This window comes from Chaetodon trifascialis, chromosome 4 (assembly GCF_039877785.1).
Source record: "Chaetodon trifascialis isolate fChaTrf1 chromosome 4, fChaTrf1.hap1, whole genome shotgun sequence".
Classification (NCBI taxonomy): Eukaryota; Metazoa; Chordata; class Actinopteri; order Chaetodontiformes; family Chaetodontidae; genus Chaetodon; species Chaetodon trifascialis.
This window is the reverse complement of record NC_092059.1, coordinates 24917151-24936163: the sequence shown is the minus strand read 5'-3', so window position 1 is coordinate 24936163 and position 19013 is coordinate 24917151. Positions and strand designations below refer to the sequence as shown.

The following is a 19013-nucleotide window of genomic DNA, read 5'->3' as shown; positions in this document are numbered from 1 at the left end:
ATTAAAATTCCTCTCCTGGCATTCATTAAACCCCTAAAAACTCATCTGTGTTCATCAAGATTACATATGTAGAACAGTTTTCTGTGAAAAATCCCTTAACGCCTTAAGATGGCTTAGATGGAACTCTACATATAAGCCTCCATTTAATACGCACAGATCTAAATTGCTGTGGCCTCCATCTCACCACACTTCTACCACTCTCCTGCAGCTCCACCCACCTGCTCAGCAAACCTCTGCTTGTTTTCTGTTTAACCTGAAACAGATTCCGAAGAAAACCAACGCTACAGTTTTCTGTCAGAGGCATCGCACTGAATACAGCCATCATGTAACTCAGCAGCAGCTATCTGACAGCGTTTGCATTTGACCTGAGTTGTCATGTGCCTTGGCAGGCTAGCATTATCTAGCTCACTATAGATTTGATGGACACAGTCAATGGATAAAACACAAGGAAAATGAACTCAGCAACATGTTAACACACACTCACTGTTTCCCCACGATAAATGGATGGATCAGCGTCGGCTTCAATAGAAGTTTTGTGGTGCTCTGGAAAATGGCTGCTGCAAACCAGAGTTTTTACAGACGATTAGATTGTCTGATCTTTTGATCATACTTAAGGCTCATAAAGTCTCCTTTTGCAACTTTGCAACTGACAACAGAACACGACTGCATCATTTTGAAAACAGTGAAACACCTCAGCCATGGTGCTAAAAAACACCACACGGACATGATGACAAGATTAAAAACTTGATTTTGACTGGAGGGGGTCGTTAACAGTTGCTTAAAAACGTGGCCTTCTAGCAGTTGAACTTGTCATGAGAGAGAAATGAAGGGAAAAATATGAGTAACATTTAAATAAAAAATGAAAGGTGGTCGGTGAAAGATGTAAAAGTACAAGGGAACATAGAGAAATTATTAGAAAAAATCATGTGAATTTTCAGTGCACCACCCATGCAGAATGTGTAGAAATATGTTGTATGTTGCACTTTATTATATGAATATGAAATGTCTGTAAAAACAAATGATCCTCTCACTTTACCCATGTACTGTAGGTGACTTCTGTGTATCCAGACCTGCAGTGTTACTCATGTGTGCTTATAAGATACAACAGATGAAGCAGAAAAAAGTCAGAATATGGGCTGATTGTGAGCTCATGTTTAAAGTGTGATACAGACCATGAAATGAGGTGTAAATGTAAAACTCCTGTCGTTTATGGTACAGTTGTAATCTGCCGTGCTGACAGTGCGCGTTCATGTGTTTGGGTCCCTCTCCCTGAGGAACAGCTGACCGTGAAGCCTGTGCATAGATATGAGGCTCAGCCATAAGATTCTTCCAGGGCTGCATCAACGGAGGAGTCCACGCAAGAATCTGCTGCAGCTGACACATTCCTCAGCGCTGATAGAGCTCCTGAGCATCCAGTTGTTGTTTATTTGACGTCATGTCTCCTCTGCTCCCTCAGTGTTGGAGAGGAAGATGTCCACTCGCCAGAGCAGAGAAGAGCTCATCAAGAAGGGAGTCCTGAAGGAGGTTTATGAGAGAGGTGAGAAAACAAAGTGGGAAATGTTGCTGTGCTGAAACGACCAGTTCATCAGTTGACTTTTTGGATTTTGTCCTTTTTTTTAATCAATTAAGAATATGAAAGGCTGCTTACAGCTTCTCAGATGTGACAGTTTGTTGGCTTTTCTCCTTCTCATGTCATTTTTGTAAGACCTGATGGTTTCAGTGTGCTGCTATGGCTGGAAAATAACTGCGTATGGACAGTGGAATCGTGCTTAGGTTATTGTTTTTAAAAATTCTGTTGATTCCACTATATTCTCATTTTAAGGTCACATAATTAGACCATTGTCTGATGTAATGACTGATGTAACATCAGTTTGATTATTTTACATTTGAATTTTGCATTAATTTTCCATATTTTAGTACATTCTTATTAATGTCGTGATATTGATTTTGAAGCAATATTTGACGCACTGAATGAGCAATTTATGTGACAAGACTGAGGTAACTGAACTTGATAGGCATTTGTTATTTTTATTTTTTCCCTTTCACAGAAAAAAGGTATTAATTAGAAATATTTATATCTTTACTAATACATACAACATTTCACACATAGTGAGCCCAAGGTGCAGCCTTGACATTTCTTGTTTTGTCCAATCAGGAGTCCAGAACTCAAAGATAATTAACTTGAATTGATATAACAAAGAAAAGAAGTAAATCTAACACATTTAAGATGCTGGAACCAGTGATGCCTGTCATTTTGCTTGATTATTTCCTTTAATGATGAACCGATTATTAAAAGTGTTGGTGGCTGATTTTTTTTGTTATTTGTCTCTGCACTACTAGCAGCTCAAACATAGTGAAGCAACTCTGCCTCTGCTGCCTTTGAGCTTCTGTCTTTCATTTGCTGATTTCTGATCATCATTTCTGTCATACAGATGGCTCTACTCCGGCTGTGCGAGAGGAAGTGAAGATGGAGAACGGGCGCTCTCCGGTGCTCGGCTCCACCCTGTCAGAGTCTGAAGGTACTGAGCTGATGGAGGGAGCAGCTGCAGCTGTAGGTAGGCAGCAGAGCCTCAGCACCATTGCTGCATCATCTCTCACCTTCTATTGTAGTATCTGACTGTTTCATTTCTTTGTTTCTTCTCCTCAGGCTCTCTGGAGTTTCAGATGCCAAGTGAGGGTGCTTGTCAACAGGACCACACTCAAAAATCCATCCAGGCTCCGCCCACCAAGAAGTCCAGCGTGTATCCGGCTGACGGTGCTGAATCGATGCTCTCCAGACCTCCTATGCTACACAAACAACCTCCTGCGCTACCACCCAAACCCTTCAACAGACTACCTAATCACATTACAGGTTGAGTTTGTCATTGCGCGCTCATAATTGCATGTGTGACTCTGTGTGTGCAGGTCTGACCCTCTCACTCCCTCCCTCTCTGTGCAGACGGCGCCCCGGTGAAGCTGCCGTGTATGTCAGTGAAGTTATCTCCTCCTCTACCTCCAAAGAAGCTCATGATCTCCGTACCTGCAGGGAGCATGGAGCCCTCTTCGCTCGCCTTCCAGAAATGCCCCGCCCCTCCTAGCCATGCTCCAATGGGCGGGCACTCTCTGCAGTACGGGACAATACCTGTCCCCCTCCACCCGCCCAGCCGAATCATAGAGGAGCTCAACAAGACGCTGGCCCTCACCATGCAGAGGTTTGAGAGGTGAGGATCGAACTGAGCTGCTGTGGAAGATCTGATGCTCTGCTTGGCTTGTCATCATGCAGAACATTCATGTTGTTGCTGCCCTGTGGAACCCAGGTCTCTCCAAAATGTCAGCTTTTCATGAGCTAATCTCAGAGAATTCAAGGACAATTACATCTGTAAAAATTCAGGTTGCACTCAGGTTCCTGCTGAAATTGCTGCAGGGATAGAAACGCTGTCATTGACAAAATATCACAAATGTGTTGCTGTGTTGTTTTCATCACCCCTGGTGTCTAATGGAAGTATACTGGTTACATCCCGTCTCCTCCACCAGCTCACACACCTCCACATCCATCAAAATGATTGGTTGCCTGTCTGCAGGTTATTTGCTGCAAGCCGGGCTCTAGACAGGTGTTGTTGGTCACATAAAAGCTCAGTGATGTGCTGTTTGGGTGCAGTACCTGTTTATTTTCACAAATCCCTCTTTTATTTCACAGTTTGAGTCGAACTGCTTTTATTTAGCTTTTGTCTCATCTCTAACTGAATGATTACGATAGATGACCAAACACAAATGATTCAAAAAGGCTGGAGGGCTTGATTGGTCATCGCCTCGATGGTGGACTTTTCACTCGCGTACAGCTGCTCTCCTGTTATTTCACAGCTTCATGCAACATTGAGCACACGCCTCTGACCTTTGCCCTTTCCCACCGACCTGCAGCTCCCTGATGCACGCTGTTCCCACGGTGATGATCGAGTGTGACGATGACAAAGAGAACCTCCCCAACGAAGCGGACTACGAGGACCTGCCTGGTATGTACAAGGATGAGGACGAGGAGGACGAGGAAGAGGAGGACGAGGAAGAAGATGAGGAGGAGGAAGAGGACGATGAGGAGGAAGATGAGGATGATACATTGTTTACAAGTAGGTGTTTTTCTTTGGGGAGACTGAGCTCTGTCAGTCTGTGTAAACAGGCGCCTGTTGTTATTAATGCTAATACATCATGTCTGCATATGCGTGTATGAGCACATGTGTTAACGTGTTTACACAGACGTCACACATGGCTGGAAGCACGTCTGAGCTGCAGTTTGTTATCAGAGATGTGAATTATTAATGATAGAATAATGTTTATATTTTATTTAGTTTATTTATTTTGCACAAGTTATATACACACAATACATAATGTATAAGAAAAGGAAAATGATGTGCGCTGGTGAGGATGAAAACCCAGGACAGGTCGTGAATGTCACCAGAAATATTAAAGCTGCAGTAGTTGATTTTTTGTGGCCACCAGGGGGCGGACAAACTCCCCAGCAAGCAGAACAACGCAGAGCCCTGAGACGTTATCACTTTGGACAGTTAATATGGCTAACATGCTAGCAAACACTGAGGAGCTGTTAGAAACCAAACCAACTGCTGAGAAAACCATCTGTGTTTTTAGCTGCTAAATGCTCCGCCGGCTAGCCGCTAATTTGGCCTGATAGCCTTGAGGGGAACTCCAAAATAAAAACAACAAAATGGACAAAATAAGAAAACAGTGATAAATAGTGCCAGAGTGATGTTGTATAGAAGAAAATCTACCCAGGCTTCTAACAGTCAGCTTGTGCAAAGAGCTCACTCAAAGGTAGATCTGTACAACAAAGCTCAAAGTGTGTATTATCAGACAATGTCCATGTTGCTTCCTGTGTGATTTTTGAAGGCACACTGGCCATGAAGGTTTTACGAAAGGACTCTCTGGCCATCAAACTGAGTAACCGTCCATCGAAGAGGGAGCTGGAGGAGAAAAACATCTTGCCGCTGCAGTCAGACCAAGAGAGACTGGAGTCACGACAGCAAACAGCCACCAAACTGACCAGGTGAGTCCACTCACCTACTAAGTGCTTGAACCCATGTTGGCTGCGTCTACTGATTCTCCAACCCACTTTAGATGAAACCACGCTTACTTCCATGTGACGAAAGCCTTGATGGCTGCAGTCAGGCAGCTATGTTAGCTGGCAAAATCATGATATGGGACACTGAATTGCCTGTTAATCCAGAATGTTGAGTAAAGGGACATTAAAATGAAGCCATTGTTTCTCAAAAGCTGGTTCCAAAAGCAAGTCAATCTCCCAAAACCTCCATGTTAAAATGCTCAACTTTACAGTAGAAATTACAGCCTTGTACAAAAAACACCTTTGGTCTCTATAGTTAACTTGAATTATGTCAAGACTTAAAGTTATGCATAATTATGAGTATGCCTGCTTTGAGTGACAGGTAGCTGCTAGGTTCCAGCAACCAGGCTTCATTCAGCACACCTCAGCTCCACCCACGCTCCACCTCTGCCAATTTTTGCGTTAGCTGGGAGTTTGGGAGTCTGGGAGTCAGGCACTGCCAAGATGGTAACAGCTGGAGATGGTAAGACAGAGACTACATCCATGTGTGCAGCAGCTGAAGAGGTCTGTGTGTTTACAGGGAAGCTACAGCTGTTTGCTTTACAAGCTAACAGAACAGAATAGAATAGAACAGAACAGAACAGAACAGAACAGAAAGCCAGACACAATCAGAGCTACACATAATACATCCTCTATACTGTTATGTCATAGTCTTTCAGGATAAACATTTCCCATTACTCAACAAACAGTGAATTCTCCAAAATCGGTGCTCCATACCTCTGTTTTCACAGCTACCATAGCTACATAGCTGCCATATTTCTCACGGCCTGTGAATATGGCTTCCATGGGAACGCAGCCATCGAGGCTTTTGTCATATGGAAGAAGGCGTGGTTTAATCAAAAGTGGGCTGCGATGAGACGTAGACGCGACCTGGCTGCTAAAGAGAGCAGATGATGGATGATGAGTCATAATGGAGGGAGGAGGCAGAGCTGAGAGGAGAGAGATTAAAGCTGAGGAGCAGCTACAAGACATGAGGAAAATAGGAAGTGGGAGTCAGGTGTAGTAAGAGGGGTGAAAAGGTGAGTTTGAGAGGAAAGTGCAGCGAGCATGTGCTAACACAACCATGTTTCCCAAAACAAGCATATGACATTAACTGTAACCATTCCTGATGTAGAATTATTAAAGTCATGAAGTGTTTTGGTTTTGATTCATCAGTTATTGTACATCTTATTCAAAAGGACAGTATCAGACAAATGCTGCTTAAAACCACAGTTTCAATCATTATCTCTGATCACATAATTTGGTAAATACTGAAAGTAGAGGTGCAGGTAAGGATTTCGATACATTTTCGTTAATTTGTTGATTTTTAGTTTTTAATTAATCAATTTATTTCTTTTTTTGCATTTCATCACTTAATGGAAAAAATGCCCAACAATTAACCGAAGTTGTCAAATTGCTCATCTTCTTCAACCAACAGACCAAAAATTCAGATATTTAATACTCAATGACATAAAACAGAGGAAAGAACCAGATCCTCACATTTGACAAGGATCAGACCATCTTTAGTAATAGATAAATTGTCTCAGATTGAACAGATTTTACTTCATGATGCCTGACATGAAGTGCGTTCGAAAAAACTTTTCTTGTGAATTTGGCAGCAGTGGTGGTAACTATGTACATTTGCTCAAGTACTGTGCTTAAGTACAATTTTGAGGTATGTGTACTTTACTTGAGTATATCCATTTACTGTTAAGACTATAACATCTCTGCTTTGCTACAAATTTGTATTTGTAGTTGATCATTTTAGATACAGCGCATTCAGTTGAACAATACAAAATATAATCAAGATTGTAGGTTAAGATTAGTGCTGTCAATCGATTAAAATATTTAATAGCGATTAATCGCATGAATTTCATAGTTAACTCGCGATTAATCTCATCTCATTTTCATCATTTCTAAATGTCCCTTGAATTATCATTTTAATACTGTTATCAACATGGAAAAGTGGATCGGCTTGCTTTGCGCAAAAGTTTTTTAATGAAAACAACAACGTGCAGTGTTAAATTTCACACTAACATTCTCACTTTGAGCAGTCATTCACATTTGAAAAATCAAATCTCACACAATTTAACACTGTCAATTAACAGATGACAAAAAAATAAATACTCTGTTACAAAAAAGCCCCTTCAACAACCCTTTCAAAGGGATCAAAACAGGGTGATCCAAAATAAAGTTACAAATTGCAAACTAGGACTCAGGGTATAGTGCAGTTAAACCATGGCTTAAACTTTCCTCTCTTAACATAATAGCATCCATATGCCTCTGTTGAAACCCATCCATTGTCGCCTGGTTTTGACAAGGGGGCGGCGGAGAATTCGCATTAGCCGTGTGTTTGGACATCAAGTGGTATTTCAGACTGGATGTGCCACGGTGATAACTCAGTTCACACCAACAATACACACAGATAACTTTGGTCTTGTCAGTCGACCCATCTGGCAACTTTTTGAAACTAAACTTTCCATTCAGAATCTTGTTCGCATCCATTTCGGCATTTCGCGCTTGACATCCACACAAACCGGTAGCCTACTCTTTCACAGCTAGCGAGCAGGCAAGATCAAACACGTGCGTGGGGCGTGCCGATTGTTTTGTTTAAGGTTTACACTCGGATCCTGTAGTTTTTCTTATGTTACTAGCAGTGGCCACAGCTTATAAAAAACTACAAGTTCACTAGGTCACAAAGAGCGTTAATCTCGTTAATAACGCGATATTTTTGACAGCACTAGTTAAGATGAAACCTTTTTGCTTCCTGGGGGAAAATCACAAGCTACCCAGCACATAAAGTGTAAAGTAATTGAAATTACCTGCATCATTACCATCTACAACATTAACTTTAATGAAGACAATAACATATAAATAATTATAATTCAATAATATTATATGTATTACTCTGAAATGGGTCATTCAGCATAATGAATACTCTAGCTTTTGGTACTTTAAGTATATTTTGATGCTAATTCTTCTGCACTTTTACTTGAATAGAATTTTAAATGCGGGACTTTTACTTGTAACAGAGTATATCTACACTGTTATTTGTACTTTTACTCAAGTACAAGATTTTATCATTTGTTTGTGAGGATTTAGTCATTCTGGGACCATTTACCTTGAAAAAAGATGTGCTTTAAATTAGTGTTCAGGTAGCTAAGAAGAAAAAAAGCTCTCAGAAAAGATTTCCCTCCTCATTTGGCCTCTCTTTGACCCCCTCAGTGGTCACAATCTCCTGCTCTTGGCATCTTTTTTTATTACTACTGCTCTCACTCACTATCATTCATCCTGCCAGCTGTATAAATCACTGCTCCACCTCAGAGTCTGTGCCTGTAATTTCACAAAATACAACCTCATAAAAAATGACACCACACAGCTTGTCAGCCCAGTGGGTTCATAAGAGCAGCATTTCTGCCTGCCTGTGAATTTGCATGAATCAAGTACAATAATGATGTTCTGGAAGTAAACACAAGCACATAAAAAAAATCCTAAAAATAGATTTCCTGAAATAGACATGTCACTATTTTTTCAGGCGGTTGAGTCAGCGGCCGACAGCAGAGGAGCTGGAACAGAGGAACATACTGAAACGTAAGTAAGACTGCATATAGTAAGAAAAAAGAACCTCTTCAACGTCACAGTGTGTGACGGCGCTCTGTTTCTCCTTCCTGCCAGCTCGAAACGATCTGGAGGAGCAGGAGGAGAAGAGGGAGATCAAGAGACATCTGTCCAGAAAGGTAAGACAGAGCTGGAGGTGGCAGAGTCTTTGATCAGTAGACCTGATTAGATGGTGAGTTCATGACCCCAGCTGGAAAATATGATCATGGTTGTCATGGTGACCCTACTGCCACACTTCAGCTTGCAGCCTTTTGCAAAGATGACAGTATTATCTCTTACATCACCCTTATATTCTGTGTGTGTGTGTGTGTGTGTGTGTGTGTGTGTGTGTGTGTGTGTGTGTGTGTGTGTGTGTGTCTCAACAATCTCAAGACTCTCTGTGGTTGTGGTAGAGGATGGGGGAGCACAGTCAGTGACAGCAGGCGTTCTGCAGGGATCTATTCTGGGGCCTGATCTGTTCACCATTTATATCAATGAAATTGTGTCTCCAGTGCTTTGTCATTAAATTCATCTGTACACGGATGATACAATCTGTAACTGTATTAATGATTCTGTCCAATTAGTCATTGAGAAGCTGCAGCTTTCCTTTCATGCACTGCAGCATTCTCCAATTAATCTTAAGATGAAACTTAACCTTAAACCCACATAAAACAAAATTCATTTTTTTCTCAAGCTTCAAAAACTACTGTAATCTTCATATCTCTATTGTCAACGGTTTGAATATTGAAAGGGTTACATAATACAGTTATCTTTTCATCTGACTTGACGACACATTTACATTTAAATACCACATCGGGAACCTTGTTGGCAAATTTTGACAAAGGATTGGCTGTTATACAGAAATAAAATGAGGTTTCCTTTGATTTGTAGAAAGAGGATTGTTGAATCAGCTTTCCTAACAGTTCTGACTAACAGACACACCACTGCATCAGCACTCAGCCCTGAGGTTTATCACTGGTGTTAGCTACAATACTCACCACTGCAGCCTCTATGATGAGGTCAGTTGGTCTTCTTTCACTGACAGATGCAGTAAGCACTGGTGTCTGTATATCTACAAAGCCCTGGCTAAAAAAATATCATCATATATTTACATCTGTTACCATTTTTAACTCACTCCAGTGACTTAAGGGACCTCCTTCCCAGACTGACCTTACAGGAACTGCTTTTAGTATTAGTGCAGCAGACTCAGAATCAGTTTGAACTACAACTGGACACTCATACACCTCTGGGAGACTTTAAACATGTAAAAATATATACATATGTATATATAAATAAATATATGTATTGATAAATAAAGCTAAAGCCACTTTTCCCTGCAGACAAATAGTCATAATTATTCATAATTTGTTAATATATTGTTAATTTTTGCCAGGGCGATCTGTCAGGTGTTTTGGGTCTTATTTTGTCTCTTATGGGATGTCTCAAAAACAACTCAACAGATATGAGTGGACTTTGGCGGGAAATGCGGACGAGCCAAGTGGTGCAGAGCCAATCATTGTCTAAAGAGACAGATGAGGAAGAACAACCATTGATAGAATATAAATATGTGCACTTCAATGCAGTTCTGAGTCTAGAGGCAGATTTTTTTTTTTTACATTTTCTGTGTATCAAAATGAAAATGTAGTCGGCAGTTATGCAGTCTGTGTGCTTTCTAGCAACAGACAATCGTTCTTTAATATTTCACTGATTTTAAAAAACAAGTGCACAGAGAAAAAGACCGATTTTCCATATTCTCTACCGCAGCCCAGAGAAATGCAGCAGATACCTTCCTGTCAGAAACATGTGCTGTAACAGCTGTCTTTTCTGCACAGACACATGTTCCTCAGCGTGCATGTAGCAAGACATTGAGCTCATTAATAGTGACTGGACTGACACACATCTCCTTTCTTGCATCCTCTAGCTCAGCCAGAGGCCCACAGTGGAGGAGCTGAGGGAGGCGAAGATCCTCATCCGCTTCAGTGACTACGTGGAGGTCGCCGAGGCTCAGGACTATGACAGGAGAGCAGACAAGCCGTGGACTCGGCTAACAGCTGCCGATAAGGTTAATGCACACACACAACCGATCTCAACAATGCTTCACTAAATCTGGATTCAAGTCGTCTGTACATGTCTACTGTATGTAAAAAGTGTTTTTTTGGTGTTCAGGCTGCCATCAGGAAGGAGCTGAATGAGTTTAAAAGCACAGAGATGGAGGTGCATGAGTCGAGCCGTCATTTTACCAGGTGAGACAAAGTTATGAGGCTGTGAACGGACAACTGATTGACAGATTAAAAACTGAGAGACAGCTTTGCTATTGTTAAATTATTATCATGAGTGAGGATAAAATGTTATGTGAAGGTCAGAAGGGCTTATCGTCTGTGCAACCATCAGTTCAAGAAGCGCTTTGTTTGCCTCAGTTGTACCGACCGCTGTGTTCTTGTCATATTGTTCAGACCATAGCCACCAATGCTGCCATCTGCAGTAAGAAGCAATTCAGCCTCATAAAAAGGAGCTATACATTTAGCATGTTAGCATTAGCCCCAAACACAGCTTAGGCTGACCCATTAGTCCCAGAGGGAACCTGTCATGAACTGAATATTTTGACCTGTTGTTCATGCTTTTCAATGGCAAGTCATCGGGTGTTCGTTGAGATATTTCTCTGGACCAAAGTGTAAAACCACCTGACCCCATTAAACCCACGCTGCTTGCGTTATTGTGATGTGACTCACTTAGTCGTCGTGCTTTCTCCCCGCAGGTTTCATCGGCCATAAAATGGTTCAGTCAGACCGCGGCCATGCTTTTATACTCCCACACTGAGCCTTGAGCGTTCAGACTGCTACCTGCTGCCCTCGTACTGCTATCCGCTTCCCCCTCCAGCGTCAACTTCAAACTGACAGACTGGACCTGAACACAACCTGTGTGCTGCGCCATCACAGGAGACGGGAAGTGCAGATGGATTGAACTCTTGACTGGCGTCTCCCCTCAGTGGAGATTTTACAGACTTCTTGATATTCAAAAGCTTTTATTTGTCATTTTTTATGATGAAAGAGGTGGTGATTTGTTTACTTTGCAGCACTTTTGCTTTTGAGCAAGTCTTTTGGAAGTCAAACACAGAATCTGTGCCAATTCTGAGGATGAGAATGGTCGGAGTTGAAGATGGGACTTATCTTTTTTAACACAGGGATTGTTTTCTTGCCTTTCATGATGTTCTCACTCTCTTTCCTCAACTGGACTTGATCTTTCCTTGGGGCACTCTTTGGTTGGCACAGTTTTATTCCACAGATGACATCTCAATGATCGTTTATCTCATTTTGCCAGAGGAATTAAAATATTTACAACAGCATATGCTGTTGTAGGCAGCTGAATCTTAAGCCAAAATGTCCTAAAATCCCAATCAAAATCCCTAAATGCTCTCTGCAAGCCAGTAACAGTAAAAAATGAAGATCTCCTAACACGTACACACCAATCAACTGAGCAATAATTTCAGACTTTGTCCTCATTTGTCCATCTGTTCCCGGGCTGCATTCAACACCTTTCAGACTTCAGATCCCCGTTTTAAACCAAAGCAACTTGACTTGCTGTGGAAGTCGCGATCTTGAATGCATCCCAGAGTGACTGCTGTTGAGAGTTCAGTAACCGACTGTGTCACTGTGCCTACAGTTCTGTTTACAGGGATTTAAAAGTTGCCAAATTTACTTGTTTCATTTGATAAAGAATATTATCTGTAGACACAGTCAAATGTTGGTGAACTCTCCGCTGAACTAAAAGAAAGTAGAACATTTTTTTGTATTTCATTTTTTATTGTCTGAGATGAACCTTTGGCAGTACAAAACATGAAAACCCTGCCACCTTCTGTTTTTTATTGTTTACACTCCATTTTAGGTTCATGAATTGGCCGTTTTGACCCTATTATCAGGAGAACTGGTTGATCTCTTGTGTGCTATGACTGTGTGTCTGAGTGTGTGTGTGTGTGTGTGTGTGTGTGTGTGTGTGTGTGTGTGTGTGTGTGTGTGTGCTTATGTACAAGCGTCAGTAATATTACTGTCTCTTGTATGTGTAAAAATATTTTGGGAGGATAAATATTCTCAGAATTCTAAGACTTGTACATAACAAAGAAAGTAAGCGAGACTTTTCAAATGTTTTTGTAAAGCAGAAAAACTGCATGTGAGTATTAATTTATTGTGAGTCTTATATGATGTATGCAGTTTCTTAAAGAAAGAAACTTATTAAAAAATAAGTTTACGCTTCCTTGCCTTTTTCTTTTTGTGCATCACATCCATCAGCTTGAACATCCACTCTGTACTGTAGCTGTTTCAGTGCATTTAAGTCCTTTTCACGTCTAGTTTATCAGCTGGGAAGTGTCAAGAAGAAAAAAGAAAAGTGGCTCCCAAGTCCCCAGGCTGACTGAAAGTAGCCTGTGATGAGTTTTCTGTTCAGTCATGCAGAGACGAATCCCCACTTAAAACGAGCGCCACAGTCTGTTCCTCTCAGTGGAGTTAAGAGCAAGTCCTGGTGCATTCTGGGAAAGCAGCTCACCTCTGGGCCCAGATCTCTGTGGCATGTGGAGCGCCATGTGGCTACACAGCATGCACTGGAGTGCCACAATATTTGTGCCACAAGTCAATGGCTTTAGTCACAATGGCATCTGTGTTTTCCTGCGGTATCTGGAGGAGAAAAGGTATTGTGAGGTTAAACAAGGGCACCTACCATGAGGACAAAAACAATGTGTTTGTTGTGCTGTCATTCACTCACATTGCACAGAAACTTCACCACGCCTTCAGGCCTGTTGATGCCCATTAATATGATCTTGTAGCTGAGCAGAATCTCCAGGGCCACAAACACCAGGATCTTACAGGAGCCACTGATCACCTTGTCCCACACCCTAAAAATAACCAAAGGGCTCCGGTCATTTGACCAGTATGAAGAATTTCAGGTCATTGCCTGTTCTGTACAAATGAAACCTTTGAGCTTGACAGAGATACATTTTAAATTTCTGTAGGCCTGTGTTAGGATCCTAACAGCAGGATCAGACTAGACAAGATCCGCCTGACAACAGCCCAACACACATGGTGCAAGCTAACCAATGCTGCATCTGTGAAGCCTCACACATTTGTTTCTGATTAAGTTTACAACTTGCTCTCTGACACAAACTATAATAGCACAAGTTATTACAAGGTAAAATATGTCATATGATGAAGAGAATGAAGCCCATTCCTGCCTGATCACCTCAGAAAGGTCAGAACAGATGGCAAGCTATGATTGGTCAGAGTTCAACAAGTAAGAAGTGTTGTCTCAGAGTCATGACAGGAACTTAACTCAAAATTTGGTTTGAAGACTTTTTCAAAGAATCTTAAATATCATTCTGGGAGCTGCAGGAAAGATTGTGAAAATCTCAGTCGTGTGAATACACAAGAAAGCGTCTTGCTGTGTGTTGGCTTGATGACAGTGTGCTGATATTATGATCAGGTTTGTCCCGTGAACGGAAAACTGACCTCTGCAGGCTGCATTCGGGCAGGCAGCCAGCAAAGCAGCGTCTGAACCAGAGGTTGTAGGGCAGCTGATCCAGGGCTCCGCTGTTCTTCAGATGGTTCAGCAGTCGAGGTTCCTCCTGACTCAGATAATGCTCCAGGCTCTTTGGCTGCATCAGAACAGAACGAGACGAATCAACAAGGTCTCCATTCAGAGTAACGCAGATTCCAACAATGTGATCCAAACTCCTCAGTCATGATAACTTTCACATCAAACTGACATTTCAAAGTAAATGTACAAGGATTCCTCATGTGCTGTGTGTCTGACTCATGACTGAGGACCATGATGCATGTTTAAAACTAAAGAAAATAGTTCTTTTTGAGTAACTCCTGAAAACTTGACTTGCCTATACAAGGTCTTCAGTTCATTTCTCTTTTCTGTCTGTAAGCATTAACTGTGAATTTAATTTTAAAACTCTTGTCAACGTTGTTAACATTCAATTCCTGTAAGCTAAAGATGACTCTTACCAGGTGGGGTACTGAGTCTCCAAACTTTGTATGGAACTGATTGACAAAACACTTGATCAGCCAGTAGCAGTCGACAGGATCATCTACGATCTCCTCCATGGCTCGACTGATGGAGAGGAAGTCCTCGTTCTCTTCATCCTGAAGTAACACATCGACATCATACATTAAAGCAGCAAAAAAAAACAAAGGAAGCAAGGAGGCATCCAAGCAACCTTAAAACAGAGGTGCTACTGACGGCCATCAGTATTTCAAACATGAGCAGCAACTTGTCTCATATCATTATAAATGATTTGATCAAATCATTTTAAAAACTAATGTATTATATCTACAGGCACTGCGGGGGGTTGTATTATTTTAAAATAAACTTGTGTGCTCACTTCCATGACCCATCCTGAACTTTGCAGACACATCCTGATACACCAAGCCAACACTCCAGCATGTTAACCCACCATCGTCTCACAGCACATGTCAACATCATCCAACCATAAACATAAACATCCCACAAATAACGCTCCAGCAGATATCCCACGATGGAAATACAACAAATACACAAACATCCATACACAGCCACACAAGCACAATACACACAAATCCAAACAGGATAAAAACTCCATCTGCATCCATAACTGCCAAACACAACACATTTGATTTCATAAACGAGTCCAAGTGCAGTCCATGTAGAAATGTCTGAAGAGTTTAACATGATGTTACTTTTCCCCTCCTATTCCACGCTTTATAAAGATAGATTATAAAGAAAAAACAAAAACATTATCAAGAAAGTATTCAATTAAAGCGCCTCTCTCAACACCATCAAATCTAATTCAGAAATATGAACTTTTTAAAAAAGTATTTGTCGTACAACATGTATTTATGAAGTCCCAAAAAGAATCGAATTGCCTGATTATGGATGATTCTGAAATCTTTTGCAACCCCACACTCCTGACAATCTTAAAACAGGACACACGTAGGTATAAGAACCCACATCTCTCCATATTTTAGTTTTGCTGATAATCCCTCCCAATGTCCTATTTGTAAGGTCTGCTCAAACTGATGCACCTTGCAAAAAAGAGAAAGACCAAGATATTTGTATCTACATGTAAACTCGTGTTTCTCATCAGTGCAGAACTGAAAACTAACTCCTTCCTCTACCTGGTTAATGAAAATACACAACTTGAGGGGAGGTTGTTGGGTTTTTTTTGATTGATACAAAGTCTGTAGTTTTTAACACATCAGTATTTCTCTACATGTTGAGTCACTGTGTATGGGGCTCTAAGAAGAGTGAGACTCAGTATCTCAAGAGTTTGCAGGTGTTTTTTTTTTAGTCTTTCAAAACCTTAAAGCACAAGAGCAAACATGAGGAATGGACTAACCTTTGTCTTTATTTGCTCTAACACATGTATGTCTGTCTGAAAACTAGCTTACCGCCTACAGCAATAACCATGCATTACATCCAAAGGCAATGAGCTCGTTATTAGCTTTCTACATTATCCTGTGGGCTTACAGGTCACATTAGAAAAAGTCCTGCTCAGGACAGACACGTCCACTGGACAGACGCAGCTACATCAATGACAGCAGCTCAGTCCTGCTCTTTCAAATCCTTCTCTCCTGTAAAACTGAAGCACACTGTTTGAAAATACAAATAATAAGGCTGAGCTAAATCTAACCACTGTATTGCTTGTACAAGTATGTTTTTCTACAATAAGTATCCAAACAGCTGAAGGGATGTTACAACAAATAATGTTTTAATTAGCCTACATGTTAATATTTTGGATTTTATTTTTAACACCATACTACAGGGCGAACTAGCGCTACACTGAAATACACAAACGATGCTGTTTGTTTGTATGCGATTCATGGATCAACAACAGATGAGGATGCTGATGTTATACCTGGGACGTGTAGCTTTAGCCTCAGTCTTTTAGCATCATGTACACATCAGGTACAATATGTAAGTACTTAACTAAAGTCCATTTGTGTAGTGTGAGAATAGAAAGCTCCAATGTAGCTTTTCATCTCCATTATGGCAACAGTAACTAAGACTGAGGGGAGACATATTCAGGGTGATTTGGACATATTCCCACTGTGCAGTCTCTCTCTTTCATTACGGTCCTGTATGTATCTAGTTATTCAGTTACTGATGTGGAACTGAAAACATAAAGGGTTTCTGTGGTAAAGATTGTAAGTGACTAACAGAGTCCTAACATAAATCTTAACATCACATGTTTAAAGTAGACCCAGCAGTATGGTAAGCATTTCCCACTCAGGCTCCTGGGTTCTATAATTATGAATTCATAATGAAAAGCGTGTGCGCTAACTTTGAATATTTGTGGGCTGCTTAAACAGGGAGATATCCAGTAATTGCAGTAACTTCACAAACCACAATATGAGGCATGGTTTGTCATTTGATGGTACCAGCACCATCTTCAAGTATAACAGTGATCAGACTCACACTGTTGTCATGTAATCTTGATGAAACATAGCAAAATCCTTATGTGTGTATTTAAAGGTGGAAACCAGGAAAAAAAAAAAAATACAAATTCAGCTGCACACATCAACACCCTTTCTCAGATAACTGTTACACTGTCTGCAAGGTTGATGCATTACATGAAAAATTTCAAATATGGGTGCTTTTAATGCAATATGTACATTTCAAACACTAATTTTTAAGAAATAAAAATTACTGTCACATCTAAATCTCTGGGTAAGACCATCACCTGAAAAACAACTGCCATACCAAATCCTACATCAGGACAATCAAGGTGCTAAGTAGTGCTACTTTTCACCGTACTAATCTTTTTATGATGCTTTATCAGTCTTGAATATGACAACATTACTCTGGGGGTGCTTCTTCTTACTGGGGCAGAGGTCTCGGAGCACCGTGGGAGCACCTGGCTCTCCAGCTGGAACATGCGCAGGTAGACATGGGTGGAGGGTGTTGAAGAGTTGATGTATCTCATCACCTCCAGAGCCTCCAGGATGTCCTGGTACTGCTCCTTCCTGTAGCCTCCAACCAGAGCATGGGAGTCACTGTGGGGAGGCAGGATGCCTGCAGGGACAGAGGAGTTTGTTTGTTTGATGTCACAACCCATACGTTTATGCACAGAGCATCACATCTGATGGTTTTACATGCAGTTTTGGAAATATATGATATGTGTGTGCGTCTTACCCAACAGTACCTTCCACACATGAATCCTGTACATGGAGGGGAGGGGAAACCTCTGACTGAAGGTGCTTAGCTTTTCTAGATCTGTTGGAAGAGTGAAAATAATGCTAACAGGACAAGAACTCATTTACATCCATTCAAACTCAACCATAAACTGATGTTTATGTTTCCTGTGTCGCCGATACACTGGTGCGAATATGTGATAACTGCTGATTAACATACCATATGGTACGTGCTCACGTGGCAACCATAACACAGTTTAAACCAGCTTCATCCAGCAGATAAGCCATGTTGTGTGTGTTGGTAAATGCCGTAAGAACAGTGACCTACCCAGAGGACTGTCCTTCAGCAGTATTTCCAGTGACTTCTTCTCCTCCACTCCTCTGAAGCCCACTTTCTCATAATATGCAGAGCGGAAGTTTCTCTGAGGGTCGTCAGCCATACTTGGATCTGGTCAGTGACACCTATAGTGTATAGCTTTGCGTTACATTAGCTTTGTATTTGCTAGCCTTACCTTGCACTGGTGTGTTTCACTCATATACTGTGGTTTCACTTATCTCTAACCCACTTACAGCTTTAAGCTAACTTACTAAACCTAGCTATCTACATAGCATTAGCAACCAGCTACAGAGCACCAGCAGCAACTGAGCGGTTCTAACATAAATGACGAGAGCACCAGGTTACGTGACATTTAGGTGGACGTTCTTGTACCGCTGTCAACCAATACCACATTTGTACAGATTGACGACACTACTAAATACTACGCCGCTGATGTTGTTGCCCAATCACTTCCGGGTAACACTATCAAAATAAAATAGTAGTCGTAACTATAGAGCAGTTGTTTATTATTTGATAATGTCTGCATGTAGTATAAAACCAACTCAGCCAAGATAATCCACCCGTGGAATTTCTTTTTCGTGACCTATTTTCAATAAAACCGGTGTACAGAAAGCAAGCAAATACGCTTTTATTTTGGAGGCATTTCGGAGCAAAGCAAGCATTTCTTCTGGTGTAATGTCCTCCCCGCCTTCGGCCACTGCCTCCAGCCTCAGTGCTTCTGTAGCCTGGTCTTTATGAGGAGGGCTCATATGGCAATTAAACCACTGAGCCATTGAAATTTTTTGTCATACAAACACAACCTTTGATAACACCCGCCCAAATTAACTAGAAG

At 41.2% G+C, this 19013-nt stretch overlaps 2 protein-coding genes across 5 annotated transcripts in view; one reads left to right on the top strand and one right to left on the bottom strand.

Annotated features, from left to right (window-relative positions):
* phactr1 (phosphatase and actin regulator 1) overlaps positions 1-12930 on the top strand; it is a 36183-nt gene extending 23253 nt beyond the window's left edge. For both annotated transcript variants that reach the window (XM_070960734.1, XM_070960733.1), the window contains exons 3-13: positions 1457-1537; positions 2433-2555; positions 2648-2851; positions 2939-3200; positions 3898-4100; positions 4876-5032; positions 8622-8677; positions 8762-8823; positions 10605-10745; positions 10850-10926; positions 11439-12930. In XM_070960734.1, coding sequence (XP_070816835.1) covers positions 1457-1537; positions 2433-2555; positions 2648-2851; positions 2939-3200; positions 3898-4100; positions 4876-5032; positions 8622-8677; positions 8762-8823; positions 10605-10745; positions 10850-10926; positions 11439-11454 — 1382 coding nt within the window. In that variant the 3' untranslated portion in view covers positions 11455-12930. The remainder of the gene's footprint in view (positions 1-1456; positions 1538-2432; positions 2556-2647; positions 2852-2938; positions 3201-3897; positions 4101-4875; positions 5033-8621; positions 8678-8761; positions 8824-10604; positions 10746-10849; positions 10927-11438) is intronic.
* tbc1d7 (TBC1 domain family, member 7) lies at positions 12921-18469 on the bottom strand. 3 transcript variants are annotated; one of them, XM_070960738.1, is made up of 8 exons: positions 18357-18469; positions 18173-18306; positions 17846-17926; positions 17535-17725; positions 14680-14817; positions 14176-14321; positions 13436-13565; positions 12921-13347 (listed from the first exon to the last, which is right to left on the bottom strand). In XM_070960738.1, the coding sequence occupies exons 2-8, from the start codon at positions 18282-18284 to the stop codon at positions 13261-13263; spliced, it is 885 nt and encodes a 294-aa protein (XP_070816839.1). In that variant the 5' UTR covers positions 18285-18306; positions 18357-18469; the 3' UTR covers positions 12921-13260. The 3 variants fall into 3 exon arrangements, with proteins under 3 accessions (XP_070816839.1, XP_070816836.1, XP_070816840.1); XM_070960735.1 differs by having other exon boundaries at positions 18173-18292; XM_070960739.1 differs by lacking the exon at positions 17846-17926 and having other exon boundaries at positions 18173-18292.
* Between the last annotated feature and the right edge of the window lie 544 nt (positions 18470-19013).

Coding starts and splice junctions, on each gene's coding strand:
- tbc1d7 (XM_070960738.1), bottom strand. CDS start 18,284: ATGGCTGACGACCCTCAGAGAAACTTCCGCTCTGCATATTATGAGAAA. Junction 17,726..17,845: donor TGTGTGGAAGGTACTGTTGG/GTAAGACGCACA, acceptor CTGTCCCTGCAG/GCATCCTGCCTCCCCACAGT. Junction 14,322..14,679: donor GAGACTCAGTACCCCACCTG/GTAAGAGTCATC, acceptor GTTCTGATGCAG/CCAAAGAGCCTGGAGCATTA.